The sequence below is a fragment of the Lipophrys pholis genome (assembly GCF_963383615.2).
Source record: "Lipophrys pholis genome assembly, chromosome: 12".
Taxonomy (NCBI): Eukaryota; Metazoa; Chordata; class Actinopteri; order Blenniiformes; family Blenniidae; genus Lipophrys; species Lipophrys pholis.
The window spans coordinates 7,206,612-7,222,494 of record NC_137641.1 but is presented as its reverse complement, the minus strand read 5'-3'; the positions used below and the strand labels follow the sequence as shown (position 1 = coordinate 7,222,494).

The window sequence follows — 15,883 nt, the reverse complement described above, 5'->3', positions numbered from 1 at the left end:
AATCAATTCCTCCAGCCAGACAGAAGTTTGCTGAAGTCATGAAAGAAGTTTGCATTGTATTTGGCTGTTCTGTAGATGGTTACTAATATTGCCCGACAGGAAGAGTTCACCCGAAGAGCAACATGTTGAAAAGAGTCAAACTTTCCACACGACAGCTGTTTGCATTGCGGCCCATATTCATTTGTTTTGGTCATGCCTGTTGTTTGCTATTTGTCGCAAATATTTGATTCCATTCGAGGTTTGTACCATGACACAAGTCAAACCGACAGCCCTCACAGCATTATTTTGGGGTTTTACCTCCGACTCTCTCGCTCCCTAAATATAAGACAGACTTCGTAGCAGTTGTTACCTTGTTAGCGAGACGCCTCATTTTTTATTAAAGTCTCATTCTTTGTTCAGTGTCATTCTTTACTTGGTTAAGATGGGGGAGATTCTCCATGTTAGCAGGTTAAATAGTTCTTTTGTCAAGTTAAAAGTCAAAAGCAGGAGGCCTTTTCTTCAAACATGTTGAGGGATTGTTTTTTTCTGCTGTTCCTGGCTGACTGATTTGAATAAAGGCCCCCGACTGTGTGCATTTTATATTTGACTTGATCAACACATGGTGACCGGGAGGTTGATGTACTTGGGTTTTCTTTTCTTTTTTCTCTTTCTCCTTTTATTTTCTTTTATTTGTGGGTGTTGTTGTTTGGGTTTTTTTTTATCGCATAACTTGTTATTTTTGACACAATATTAATATTTTAAATGCCATTATTTGTAAGTTGTGTCTGTAAAAACTCAATAAACAAACTTGAGCAAAAATATTAAAACACTGCTGCTGACGTTTAAAGCTTTCCCTGTTCAGACACCTTGAATATTGCCGACTTCCTTCACCCTGACGCCACAGACAGAGCTCTCAGGTCTGAACAACAAAAACTACTTCCTGTCTCACAAACCAGGTTCAAAACCTGCCGTGACTGTTCTTGTCAAGCTCTCACACTAAAGCCTCTACGAGTTCGTGAATTCAAGTTAGTGTCGGCCAGCGTCACTCAGACCCAGCCAAGATAGAGACGGACTGCAACTCGTGGAGATCAGATTGGGATTTATTTGTTCTTTGTTCAGTTTGAAGATCATGAAGCGATGGAAACGGTTCAGCTATTTGAATTCTGAAATATGAGTCAACAACTCAAACTGCTTGTTGTTTCGTCAAACAATTCCCCAGGCCTGTTTGCCTCGTGGCTTTGTGTTTATTTGCCCTGCTAAAAGTAGAATAATGCACTCAGACGCTGGCACTGTTTCCATCGGGGAAAACGTGTTCGGGTTGACGAAACACGTCGAAGTCAACGGGCGGCACTTTGCCACACGATCTGACATCAGAAACCTGAAAACAGTCAAAAAACTAGACTTCACTGAATCAAATATTTAAAACAGTTAAAATGTCTAAAATGGTGAAAAACTAAAAGGGTCAAATGGCTAAAATCATACAAATATAAAGCCGTTTAAATATAAAGTTAATTTTTTTTAAGTGTACAACAACTAAAATGGCTAAAACACTTTAAAAAAACATTACATCATCATCAGTAGGGTAAAAATAACCTGTCTCACAACGGTCTAATCCCAGCTTACGTTCCCTATTGGGGGGTGAACAATCCAACGTCTGGTGAATTCTGCTTCACACTGACAGCTAAAATTGCTGAAATTCTTTTTCACAAAGAATCTTTTTTTAAGTGTTAAACCGCAAAACATCTGTAAAACGGCTGAAACTACAAGAAAAGGTAAAAGAGGAGAAATGAGTAAAACATCTATTAATGTCATCCTAATGTCTTCTGTTCTAAATTGAAACAACAGAAGACAGGTTGTGTATTTAAAGTAAAACTTTGCGAAGGTCAAAATGTTTTGAGGCTTCAGAGAAATTTTGGTAAAAAGTGATAAAAACGTCTCTTTTGGTCGTGACAGTTTCAGACCGCCAGAATAAAACAACTTATTTTTCACTTTGTTTGAGGGGTAAAGACTCGGATTGAAGACTCAGATTTGGTGGAATGTTTTTTTGAAGGGAACAGAAATGTAGATGTGATGATTTGTTGGAACAGGCCTGGAGCTTCATCACTGAAACAACCGGTCCAACCAGCTGAGTGGCACATTGCACCACCGTAAAGACACAGCTATATTCACTTACTTCAATGTAAAGCTGTGAAAGCAACTGTGTGGAGATTCCTCGTGAGCAACACATTCATACGGAGAGTAAACATTTAGAATTATGAAAACGTTATTGTCAAAGGCCATTTTAATTCCAATGCACCAATCAACACTCAATCTACTGACAGATATCACAGGATCATATTTCATGTGCCACAGAAGAGCCACTCCACCAGATATTCTGTCGTGGACTATCTCCAGACGCAGGCCTGTGGTAGAGTCTCCTGCCCCGTGAAAGCAGGATTATTTATCTTATCATTTTTTATCTTTATTTTAACAACTGAATTGAGCCCCTTGTGGCAATTATGACCCATCGGTAGCAGCCGGTCAGGGGGAGCTGGTGGGGGCCGAGGGTCTTGCTCAGAGACCCCCGGTACATGTTTTCGGTGACTGTGGGATGAAACCTACACACACACAGGGAGAACACGCAAGCTCCACATTTGAACCTGGGTCGTCTCGCTGTTAGGCAAGACCTGGGGTCAAGGCGGGCTTCCCCGCCCGGACTTGGGGGGGGTGTCCCAGCCCAGGGTATATGCTCTGTCCAGTCTCGTCCTGGCGGCTGGGGTTGGGGGCCTGGGGCCATGTGTCCCTTCTTCTCTTGCGGGCTCCTCCTGGCTGGTGGGGGGGTCTTCTGCGTTCTCCCTCTGGTGCTTCCTGGGGTGGGGGTGTGGCTCTTTCTGGGCTGGGGGCGTGGCTATCTTGGGTGGTTCGCAGGAGCCTTCCCAGGTCTGGGGAGCCGCTGGACACCAGGGCGGGTGTCGCTGACCACAACCAGTGGGCAAACCGCACACACACTCCTCATCAATGTTGTTTCTTGTTCTCTGCCATCATTTGTTCAACTGTCAAAATCCTGTACTTCTGTATTTGTTGTTGCTCTTTTGTTCATTTATGTTCCTGCTTGAAAATCATGTTAATATCTAGACAGAGCTGCTCAGGTTCATTTAATCTAACAATGGTTGGAAAGTGTTTGGATTGGTGTGAAAACTAAATACTACATCTAGCATTAACAAGGGTATTGTCTGTCTTTCAGAGGTCATTTTCACACCTTCAGGGACCCTAAAGGGGCCGACCAGCTCGCTCCCCATGACTCCGTCCAACAAAAGGACTCCGCCACCTCCTCGCTGGGACACGGTGGCCTTCCACCAACCACACACTACTCCGTCCATCTGGACCATCCAGGGTTGTACTCATCAGTAAACAAGACTTTGAAAATAAGTCTTTGTGTATTTATAGGTCCACTGCAGCTGTTTCTGCTTGTGAGCAGCTTGTGAGGTTTATGGGGAACTGCAAGTTTCTAGAGGAGCCCACACCTTGATGTTCACTCCAGAGGCACCAGCAGCTTCAAATACTTGTTTGCAGCATTTTAGCAGCCGCTCTCGGTTGGGCCTGGAATGCAGTGTAAGAGAGAGTTTAAGAAATTATATTTTCACATACCATGGTCCTAAACTTTGTGTTATTGTCCTTGAGGTTTGCCGGAATATGAAGCACAATCAGGACACAGAAAAATGTCACGACAGCCAAACTCTAAACCCAACAGGAAGCCCGCCATTCGGCGTCAACCGTGAAATTAGACCTCAGACTGAGGAGATTACAACTTAATAAATCATCAAATAACAACCAAATCAAAAAAAAAAGAAAAAAATATTTTTATTCAATCAATTAGCAGCAAATCAAAACTCTTCACTTCATGTTTTCAGGCACAAATATGACAAAGCTGATCTCTATGCAGATTCTGGAGGATTAAACAGGACTTTCTATCTCTTGTTTCCGTGAGTGGAGATGTAGAGGAAGAACGTGAGGAAGGTTCAGGCTGTCCAGTGAAATTGAGCTGTGGCCTGAGAGGCCTGACTGGAGGTCTGTGAGCAGAGCTTCACACACTAAGCCTCCTCCGCCAAGCTGTGGATGGTCTCGACAATCCTTTTCTTCAGTCTCCTCACCTTGTTGGGCGGAGTCTCGTTTAGACATTCCTCCACATACTTGAGGAACCCTGCGTGTGGAGACACTGGTTGGTTTTGACAGAACGTCCTCAGGAGGTCCAGCATCTCTCTGCCCGCCGGGGCCGCCTCCCGGCTTGCTCTCCTGCGACCCGTCACGTGGCTGGAAGACGTGGAGGGGGAGGGGGAGACGGAGGGGGAGGAGTGCCGGGAGTCTGAGGGGGGAGACTGGTGGGGCTGCAGGGCGGAGGCCTGGCAGTCCAGTCGGAGGAGGCCGGGCTCCTCGGTCTGCTCGTCCTCGTCGCACGAGTCACAGAGGAACATCAGCTGCTGGTAGTGTTTCCACTTGGGCAGGTAGAAGTCCTCGGAGCCACAGGTTCTGTTGGTCCTCACCACCTTGTGCTCACGCTGGAAGATCGTTCGCAGATTCCTGAACTTTGTCTTGATGTCGTCCACTGAAGAACAAAGAGGAATCAGGCAACGTGCGTGAGGAAGCATGTGAAGACGTGACGGGGTTACCTGTGAAAGTCACGGGTTCATTATCGGACAGGAGGCGGCTCAGCGTCTCCAGCAGGCTCTGCCTCAGCTGACGGTTCCTGTAGCTCTCTGACCGGTGGTCCCACAGACCGCTGTGCTCTGGAACAAGCATCAAACCTCAAATCAAACACTCACAGATTGACTCGACTTAAGGCGTTCCGCTGGTGAACGCTGAGAAATCGTATCCCACCAACTCGTCTCAACAATGGATTTCTATTCAAAACCTTCTCTCAGATGTGAGATATGCTGAAATCTTACGGTGAAAATGAATGCTGGTGAACAAGTCCACTCCATGAGTTCTTTAATATTTTCATTAAAGTACCGTTTTGCAGTAGAATTGAGGCAAAACCCCCGAGCTGTTGTTATTTTATCCTTTTGCTGCTGTGGCTCAACAGAGTAAACCAATGCTTTGACTGATCTGGACACTGGTCTGAGAATATTGTCAGATATAAAAACCAAAAAAAATGTTTTGCTCCTAATGTTAGCATTTACAAGTAAGATATTTACCTCCCAGTAATTATAACTCAATAACCAATAATGTAATGGTTTTATATGTAATAAAGCTAATGTTGGAATAACTTTCTGGTAATGTAAAATGTTTTTACAAATATGATTGGAGAGTGATGTGTGGTATGTCCAGTATCTTCAATACGTAAATGTGACGACTATGCCATCCAATAAACTTAATTGAGACGCAAACTGAACAAAACTGCCAAAACTACTATATTTCCAAGAGATAGTCATATTCTTATGCCTGCATCTTTAAGAGGCACAATGATTACTATTCTTACTATGTGAATGCCTCCAGAGTTCCCTCTATATTGTAGTGATAAAAATCTTTATTGTGTGAATGCTGAACGCATTTTGAACATAAAATCAACACCTCAGAGGAGGATAGCTCCATGGTAACACCAACAACTACAAACATTAAAGAAATGGCATCTAACTCAATCAGAAGAATTTGAAACAGCCTGCAAAATGTTTAATCTATAAAAAAGCCCTCCTGGAAGTGCCTACTCTTCCTCCTTAATAAAAGGAAACAAGAACAACCCTAGATTTCTCTTCAGCACTATAGCCAGGCTAACCTCATATCCCTTTAAGTTAGAACAGTAATGACTTTGTAAACTTCTTTAATGACAAAATAATTTTTTTTAGGATAAAATCTAGGACATACTGCTCAAAGCTGTGTAAGCACTTCTCCATTATTACTTCGTTGTGGCAGTATGAAGGGGACATTAGACACCAGGTACACAAAATTTCATCTGAAATGTTCCAGTTTTTATTATGATGCTGACTCAAATATTTTATTATGTTATCAGCAACTTTAATATAGACTTTCTTAGATTTAAACCGGCCACAATAATAACATCATTGGCGGGTTATGCAATAATTTCTATAATTACATTACTGGATGTTAAAAACTGACTGAGAATAATCTGCTCTAACTTCACCTTGTCTGTTTTTGATTATTTTGAGTCATTCATTTCGTGTGTGTGTGTGTGTGTGTGTGTGTGTGTGTGTGTGTGTGTGTGTGTGTGTGTGTACTGTGGAAAAAAATATTCCATTTGTTTGAAACATGTTTTGCATCACTGCTTTCATTATAAATGTGATTCTTACTAATCAAATGAAATTGGCAGAGGAGGATCAGATGCGGCTCATATGAACTACAAGACGACGGTTCAGTGTTTCCGACCTGAGAAAAAGGTGATGAGCTGCTGGACTTTGGCTTCACTCCACAGGCAGCGGGAGTCTGTGCTCGGCCTGTCGGCCTGAACCAGACAAGAAGCAGCGAAGTTGAGAGGCGAGCTGTTGGTGTCGGGCAGCGAGCTGGACGGAGACGGAGGGAGGCTGTTAGCGGCTCTTTTCAGATGATCTGGCGATGCGGAGAGGAAGATCTGGAATCCGCCGCTGGGTTTGAGGTCAGTCTGGCAGGAGCTGTGGATGATGGAAGAGTTGGAGCTGGAGGAAGTCTGGATTCCCTGGTCCGCAGCCTTGTCTTGGTACGGCATCAGGCTGTGCAGCTCGTCCGCGTCGTCCTCTTCACACGACTCGGAGAGGAAGAGCAGCTGCTGGAAATGTTTCCACTTGGACATGTAGGGTTTGTCGGAGGTCCTCCTGGACTGGACCGCCTTGTATTCCCGGTTAAAGACGGTCCGAAGGTTCTTGAACTTGCACTTCACATCTTCAACTGCAGATAGAAAACAAAGGACTCACTTCACACGAGGCTGAGATTTCAAAGGAGGCTTTGAACAGCATGACTGTAATTTACTATTCATTTTCAATAATTCAATAACTTGTACAACACTGCTAAAGATCACTACTGTAATCGGAACATCTCAGTTTGAGATGGATACCGTTCACAATTGAACCGATACTCGGTACAAATTAAAACCCAGCTCTACGTCCTCCTATTCCTTTGCTTTCCCCTCTGGAAATATTGTCCAGCTAAATGGAGGAAAACTAAAATGAAAACAAATGAGAATCTCTTCAGCCTGGAAAAACATCTTATGTTGAACCAGGAGCTTCCTCAGATTAGAAGTTTCCCGCCGCTAGCCTCGCACTTTGCCTCACAAATATTGCAGCGAGCTTAATCTGTGTCGTATTTTGAAAAGTGGAGCCATTTGAGCGCTTTCTCTCCGCCATGCTTGCTCCGTTCACTGCTGCAGCTACTGACGTCATTACGCTTGTGTGCATGAAATGCTATGTTCAAGTCCGGCTCGGAAAATTGCCTACTCGTCCACTCCCTCACAGCCACAAAGATGCGCTTAAGTACTGTTTGATTGTAGGAGAATCGGTACTTGGTAGTACCAACAGATTTTGGTTGATACTTATTGAGCCGCGGTCCCAACGCGCTATTTGTGCCTTGATGGAACGTGGCGATGGAACCATCCTGAGCCACAACACAACTCACACCATCATGACAGGAAGTACAACACATGGACACGTTGCTTCCACAATACAATATCTGTCTGTGTACCAACTTCAGCATCTACTGAGCAACTGTATGTTTTTGAGAAGAACCAAACATTTATCAGTATTTTCTGATAACATGACAGGAAAAAGACCACAAATCAACTCGTGAGCCAAAGTCTAAAAATGACCATCTCTGGACGTTTTCAACATGTTTGAACCCGGTATCAACTGGAATTAATGCAAATGACTATATTATTCCCTCTCTTTGAAACCGATGTGGTTCGGAGAAGCACTGACACCGTCACTGCTGGTTCCTGGTGGTGCTGCAGTGTGATATTTACCTGAGAAGCTCACGTTGTGGTCGGACAGCTGGCTCCTCAGAGTCTCCAACAGTCTCAGCCTCAGCTGACGGTTGTTGTGGTGTTCAGATTTCTTGTTCCACAGACAGTCGTGCTCTGTGGAACAACAACACATCAGGAGCAGCGACAGTTACAAAACTCTTCAGAACTCAGCACGAGTGTCAATATGATCTTTTTTTTTGTTTTTTTTTACCGGAGTAGAAAGATATGAGAGCGCACTCCCGGTCCTCCGTCCAGAAACATTTGACCATCGACGGGAGGCAGGAGGACGAGGTGTTGGCGGCGGAGGAAGACGAGTTGGGGAGGAAGGAGGGGAGCGGCTGGCTGACCTCCTGTGGGCCGCTGGGCGGAGACAGAGGAAGCTGGTCGGGGCCGTCGTCCTGGTCCCAGCAGCACTGCAGGAACATCAGTTGCTGGTAGTACTTCCACTGGGGAACAAACTCTTCCTCAGAGTTCACCTCCTTGCTGGCTTTAACCATTTTGAACTGTCGCTGGAAGGTGGTTCGCAGGTTCTTGAATTTGCTCTTGATGTCCTCCACTAGAAGAAAGAGTGAGACAGAGTGAGAGAGTGCGACAGAGGTGCGTTTCGACCGCAGTAACACGGTTGATTGTTTTTGCAGGAGCAAAACTAAAAACAAAGTTATTTACTCTCAAAAAAGGTACTCTGAAGCTACGAAAGGAAGAAACTTCAGGGAATTTTCAACCTTGTGTTGAGCAGCAGTTCACACACAACTGGATGAATCAATGATGGAGACAAAGACAATCATTTTCTTTTCTCTGAGCACCAATTTCAGTTTTATCCATCATTTCTTTTGTAATCTCGTTGAGTTAAACATGAACGCTGACACTTGTCCACTCCTGTGGATCACATTCAATTAGTGCAGTGTCCAGAACTGCCCACCAGGTGGAGCTAACATCATTAGGAATGTGTCTTAAGGCACAGAGATTGTGGGTTTCCTCAGTGCTGCAAGTCCTGGGATTAGTGAATGAATCCTGCTGGAAATGAACAACACACATGCTGATCTGGGACGAGCTTATCACACCGACACTTTTCTTCAGAAACACCCTGGGAGATGTTTTCGGGGAATCAGACATCCGGGAACTCGGTGAAGTCCCTCCCTAGCAACGCTGGCCGCCATATTTGTATGCAGGAAAACAAAACTTCTCAGCTCTCTGTGAAAAACGAAAGATTCTTAGTTCTATCAGTGTGCCAAAGACTTGTTGCGTTTATGGGTGTTCAGCAAATTCCATTAATGCAGAAATAGCTGTCTATTATCAGCTGGGCAAAAATAAGGGAGTCTGGCCGTGCGGGTCGTACCAATAACTGGCCTCCTCGGTCTTGACACACTTACGTGTGGTCGCAGCACTCCAAACTTCGATCAGGTAATTGTACAGATCAGGATCGGTAAAGTCAGGCCACTGCTGTGGACTGTTGCTCCAGGTGTCTGCCGGGAGCTTGTATGACACTCGGACAACCCGAACACATTTAACTTGGCATCGTATCGGCCCCTGGCCTCGTCTGGCAATTCCTCTTGGAAGTTGGAAGCCATTTTCTACACTCAATCAAAAATAAAAGAAGCTCAAGAGCACTCGTATCGTACAAAGGCTGGTTTGTTCCGAGTGATGCCTCTTAATTTAAACCCGTCACGTTATCTGTGACGTGGACCCGACTTCCCGACTCGGACTCACAATATCCTCTTTTTAAACAATCAATCCTGAACTACAACATTCAGTTTGTTTGTCATTGCTTCAGGAAATGGGACAAAACTTCCATTACGACGACGTCTAGGCATTATTCAGAAATCAATCAGTTGAGCAAGCAAAGCAAGTGCAGACACAGCTTAACAGGACAGTAAACATGTGATGTGACTGCGATCAATACATTCAACCCGACTGTTTGTTTTCCGTGAGTCGTCGTCCCACCAGCAGCTTGTTGACTTTGTCCAAACATGTTTCCATTCAGAGCAGGAATGCACAATGTATTGTGGCTTGTGTTATAAAAATGTAATTTAATGTTATAAAGTGCAATCCTCAAAAGAACTACCCTATTTCTTCTTTTTTTTTTTTAAATCGTGGGTTAATAAAGTTGTAGGCTTTAATTTGCTATCTGTGCTTTCCCACTACACACATGAACATGGCCTCGGTCTTTTTCAATGACATCGTTCGCTGGGCGTTGCCATTAGGTTTACGGCAGCATCTCATCTGATGACGCCGACTCAAGCAGACGTCGGGGAGTTCTTCCAGTCTCACCAGTGAAAGGAACCGGCGGGGGATGAGCCGACAGCAGGATTCTCAGGTGCTCCAGTATTTTCCATCGAAGCTGTCGGTTCTTGTAGCTCTCCGACTTGTGGTTCCACAGACAGCTGTGTTCTAGTACAGAACCAGAAGATTCACATAGGGTCAATATGTATAAAGGTTGACACGGTTTTCATTCAGAATTGAAAGCAGAAAGTCTTCATAAATATGGTTTAAAGTCAGTGTGGCATCAACATTGAACATGTTTCTGAAAATATATTTACAAGATTATGTAGTAAAGTGAGGAGCATGGAGCCTAATCACAAGCAGATGTTACACCTATGATAATGCTAATTCTACCTTGTAACCTAAACAGAGTAAAAATGACATTATTGTGAGGCCATAAAACCAGAAAATGGCATTTAAGAGGAACTAGTTGAACCAAAATTTGATACTGCTGAGTGGTAAAAGAGCTGAACGGAGGATTTTAGCTGTGACGTTGCCGTTCCTTCACATGCTCCTTCTACTGGTATGAGAAGGAAAACTATAAATACTGAAAACAAGTAACGTCACAAAGGCAGCGCAAAACTTAGAATCAACACATTAGACATGAAATCTATCTTCAAAAAGAGTATACTCTATCTCAGTCCCAGCATGCACTTATTCAAAAAATACTTATACAGGCATATTTAGGGAGGAGCTGTGTGTGCCTGGCAAACATGATGGAGAACAAATCCTTGGATCAGGATCAACTTGTATCTTTTATTGACAGTCCATAATGATGCAGCCGAGGTAAGACACTGGAGCGATGGTAAACGAAACGTTTTCTCAGGTGGTACCTCCTGTAAAAACCACGAGGACCAGCTGTGGGCATGGAGACTTTACCCACTTTTAGTTGATTGAAATGTAATAAATAGTAATAAACTATTAATAAAATAGCTGCTATAATTGTCATTGTGGTGTGTGTGGTAGAACTTCTTCATCAACCTGTCCAGAAGCAATCTGGATCAGTTCTTTCTTTTTATCATTAACTATTTTTAATTGAAGAATGGCTCAGTCATGGCAAAAACAATACACACTCAGCATTGAGGAAGAGCACAGAACCATCCATGGCGGAGGTGAGAGGTACAAGTAAAATCAGTTTTTCTCCAATAATCTCACCGTGGTCTGAGAGGACTCCTGCCCTGCATGTTTCAGACGTCTCCATCACCTCAACCCACCTGAATCGAGTGCTTCTGCCCTTCACCAGCTCCTCAGAAGACCCGATGAGGAGCCCTCACCGCATTGCTGCGTGAAGAGACCTGAAACATGCAGGACCGGGGTGCTCCTGGGCCACGATGGAAACCGTTGCTGTGGCAGTAAAGACCATGATGCTGTGTGGCGTTCTGGAATCATACACAGGTCAGCAACAATAAAAGACACAAAAAGTTGCCGAACCCATACAATCTAAAACATGAAGATATAGAGAAACATCTTATAAAGCATGGGATCAAAGAGTACAGTCAATAACGATCTAAGATGAGGAGCTTTATGGTAAAAACTGCTGTCAGATGAAGGAAATGTAGAAATCCACATGAATTTAAATGAATCATCACCATTTAAAGATGAAATAATCCCACAAGTCTTCTACAAGGGTTTCTGACCATTCCACTTATTTATAGATTATAAATCACATTAATAGCACTGGCTGTGAGATCATTTAAAAGATATATTTCGATAGTTTTAACACCAGAATCTTTATTCTTTATTTGTTTTGGGTGAATATCTAATTAATGTAATCATATTACAATTCCAGTGAACTTTGTTTTATTTATTTCATTCAAACTCCACCTGCAAACTGAAAGTTCATTTACCAGGAGAGAAAACAGAGGTTGTTCTGCGGTTCTTGTAGAATATTTTAGATTAAAAAAATGAAGCCGATTGACATCAGTTGCTCGGCCCCATTGCTCCTATCGCTCGTTGCTCGTAGTCGTCGTCCAGCAACGGTTGCCTATACTCGTTGCCGCGTCCGACGACGCTTAAACGCCAACTTTTTAAAGAGTTTGATCGGGGGGTGGTTTCCCGACGGTGTCGGTGGGAGACTCACCGGAGAAGAAGGCGATGAGCGCCCTCTCTTTGTCCTCCGTCCAGTGTCGCTCTGCGGCGAAGATCAACGAAGGAGACGCCATGATGGTTGCTGTTTGCTTCTGCTTCCACGCCGCTGGGAGGACATGTGACCTGAAAGACGCGCGCTGATTGGACGACTGGATGTGGACTGGACCAGGACCCCTACCTGCAGTCACACACATTGCTCGGTAGAGGCCGCTATTATGTCGCCATGCTGGTTCAGTGTGACTTCAATTTAAAAAAATAATAAAAAAAATCCCCAACAGTGTCACGAGCAGACTGCGTTGTATTTGGCGCTAAATAAATATAGTTGAATTGAATTGATCTGAGCCAGACGTAACATGTGGCGTCTGTAGCGCTGCATTATGTAATAATGATGCAATATGTAATAATGTAATGGAATTTAAACTCATTATGTAATAATGATGCAATATGTAATAATGTAATGAAATTTAAACTCATTATGTAATAATGGGTGGAATGAAACCAGATTGTAGTAGTGCCACTGAGTGCATTTAATTATTTAACCCACATTTTGTAATAACTGTTGCAAAATGTAACAACTTATTACATAATGCGTAAAAGCTTGACAAAATGCGTTCAAGAATTTTACTACAAAATGCGGCAGATTATTACAAAATGCGGCGTTATTACATAATGAGTTGAAAATGTATTAGATTATTAGACATTGCACCATTATTACACAATGTGGTGCTACAAGGTCCAGGAATGGAGCCTTGGGGAACCCAAATGATTTTCATACACTCAGGTTCATAACGACTTATCGACACAAAGCAGACCCTGCAAGAGTGAAACCAAGTTAATGCTTTGCTGGGAATTCCAAACAGTTTTTACAGTCTGTCCAGCAATATGTTGGTCAACTGTGTCGAAAGCAACACCAAGATCCAGTGACACCAAAACTGAAACATGAGATGAGTCACTGCTCACATACATTCCTGGGAAAAAATTAGGACACCCCATTAAATATTCAGTTCCGTATCAAGAAAAGTTCACATATTGATGTCTAATCTTGTTTTTATTCATCTCTGGAAAAGAAAGTGATTTAATTGCAGGTAAACAACAAAAATGTACCTTGTTTTACTCATTAAAGAAACAATATCAACAAAAAAAAAAATGCAGATTCTAACCTGGAAAAAGTTAGGACACACTAGTGTTAACCCCTGTGGCTGAAATAACTAAGGCCCCGTTTACACGATAACGAATACGAGTGTATCCGCAAAACTTTCTTCTTTTAGGGGGTCCGTTTACACGACACCGGTGTGCGGATCCACTGCATTCAGTTTTTATACCGGCTCCCAAAGTGGAAAGTTTCTCTCACGGCCGTGCCTCTGTCCTGCAGAGACTGCCTGAGGCCATGGAGCCTGTTACTGCACACCCTCATCTCTCCCCCCTCCCTTCTTGTTGTAAATAGTTCCTTCTGCTCATGCGCCTGTAAACAAACATGGCGGCCCTTATCAAGACATTAATATCGCCTGCAAAAGTGTTTATCGCCAGTTATATCCTTCTTGCATGTTCACAAGATGTTGTGCGGCTTTAATCCCACGCCTGGAGGGGTCATGGCTTCTGAAGCAGCAACCGAAGGATCTACACAACGTCGAGTACCTGGTCGTGTTATGGCTGGTTGGCGTATAATTACGCGAAAGAAGCACTCATCAGGCGGATGTCAAGTGTTGTACTGTTTTAATTTCCAGTAACCAACAGTTGGCTGGTATACTTCCCGACGAGACATTTAACAACATATTTACAGCGAACCTTCATTTCATCTCATTTCCTTCACATGTAGACATTCGGTCCCTCCACATTATTTACATGATTCAGTTTCACCAGGTGCCGTAAAAAAAAGAAGAAGAAAAAAAAAAAGAGGTTTACGAGCATATCCTCGTCATCAATCTGAGGATACCTGTCAAACTGGGTTACACTTCAATCGTCAGATAAGACAAGAGTTAATTATTTAGAAAAAAAATCCAACACTGAAAGGTAATAAAAAATAGCTGTATTAGATGTTTGTTAGAATTTTTTAAATCCACGTTCCGGATATAATCAATATATGAAAAAACAGCTGGAAACGTAACCAAAAGGTGGGAATGTGCTGGACTTGTAGGGTTTCGACGTCATGGTATTTGTGTTCAAGAGCCGGATGCGAGTATGCCTTTCCCCATACACAAGTGTGAATATTAGTAAAAAATTGTCTGCTAATGAGGACTCTGGGTCTTATTCCTGATCTCTGTCTGTGCACGTGTCACTGAGATTAAATGGAGTCGTCTTGAACCCACAAGCAAGCGAACCCCACGCTTCATGGACGTTATATACAAACCATAATATCGATAACATTTACATGTTAAGGTCATTAAGAAAGTAAGTATGTACACTCTGTGTCAGCATATAATCAAAATCTTCTCTAAAGCTCTCAAAAATCTTCCTTTTGGTGCTTCAAGTACGAGTTGATTCACAGAACTGCTGACAGGGGAAAAACTCGTATCAGCAAGAGTTTGGATAAGAAAAGCTACACTTGCAATTCACTATGGCAGGACCCCCATCGGGACCCCAACCAGGACCCCCCGATCCCCGCTGGAAACCTGTCTCCCGCTGCAACGTAAAAAGTAAAGTCCACCCTTAGTAATCCAAAGCTGGAAACATAACTGTATCTAACCCGCAGCGTCTACAAAAAGGTTGTGCACCTTCAAAAATGTCTGAATTGGTCAGAAATAATAATCTGATATGCATTTAAGTCACAAATATAGACAAACGCTGAAACTGAGACCTCCACTTCCCATACTGCAGGATACTTAGGAAATTCATGTTTCCTCCATCGCACACAGCAGCCCCAAACTGTGATGCTCCCACCGCCGTGCTTCAGCATGGTGACGTATGACAGCCGAACGAGTGAAACTCGCCTTACTTGGTCTGGGAAACACAGTACGTCTGTTTTTGGATCGATTCTCTTCAGATTGATTTGCTGCTGGTCGGCGTCACCAAATCCTCCACACCTGATCAAGTGGCACTAATACAGATAGTGGTGTCTTTTTAACAGTTATAATAACAAATCAAGTAATTTAAAATGCCTTTACTTAAGAGTTACACTCACACGTTTGATAAAAAGTACTGATATTGTATTGGTGATTTCACAACAGGAAGGAGGTGGTGCTATCAGAGGCTTCTTGTGTGATAATTCCTAACTGCAATGAGCTCCTCTTCTTTCCAAGCAGCACCGTGAAGGTTTAACATTCCAAGTGCATAAAATAATCTGAAGTGCTTTGGTGTTATCAAGGAAAACACACTTGTGACTTCAATGTCCATCAGATCACATTTCAGGACCATTTCAAGCAGAAACGTTATTTTTCCTGCCACTGTAAGAATCTGAGGATGTCCCTCTGTCAGCAGCACTTTTTAATAAAGTGACCTTGATATAAAAAATAAAGTAAAACAGAATGAAGGAAGATAAGTCAATTCAAGTTGATAGTGATTTAAAAAAAAAAATTTAAAAAAGCTGATTTGAGGTAGTGTGAAGGGGACTTAAATCTGATGAGGTGGTTGGGTTGAGACTCTATTTCTTTTTGGTGTAATTAAAAGTCCTGTAGCCTCCTAAATTGGGTTATTTTATGTTGT

At 43.0% G+C, this 15,883-nt stretch overlaps 1 protein-coding gene across 1 annotated transcript; it reads right to left on the bottom strand.

Moving 5' to 3' along the window:
- Nucleotides 1–3,801: 3,801 nt before the first annotated feature.
- On the bottom strand, nt 3,802–12,354 carry LOC308117699 (uncharacterized protein). Its single transcript, XM_080476753.1, has 7 exons — nt 12,237–12,354; nt 10,166–10,285; nt 8,109–8,453; nt 7,898–8,011; nt 6,337–6,831; nt 4,626–4,742; nt 3,802–4,561 (listed from the first exon to the last, which is right to left on the bottom strand). Exons 1-7 carry the CDS (start codon nt 12,316–12,318, stop codon nt 4,050–4,052), a joined length of 1,785 nt encoding a protein of 594 aa, XP_080332879.1. The 5' UTR covers nt 12,319–12,354; the 3' UTR covers nt 3,802–4,049.
- Nucleotides 12,355–15,883: the final 3,529 nt, after the last annotated feature.

What these genes read in the sequence shown, in the direction of transcription:
- LOC308117699 (XM_080476753.1), bottom strand. Translation starts at nt 12,318, where the DNA reads ATGGCGTCTCCTTCGTTGATCTTCGCCGCAGAGCGACACTGGACGGAG. An exon ending in CCCGCCGGTTCCTTTCACTG is followed by an intron (nt 8,454 to 10,165) that starts GTGAGACTGGAA and finishes TCTTTCTTCTAG; the next exon opens with TGGAGGACATCAAGAGCAAA. An exon ending in CCACAACGTGAGCTTCTCAG is followed by an intron (nt 6,832 to 7,897) that starts GTAAATATCACA and finishes TTCTATCTGCAG; the next exon opens with TTGAAGATGTGAAGTGCAAG.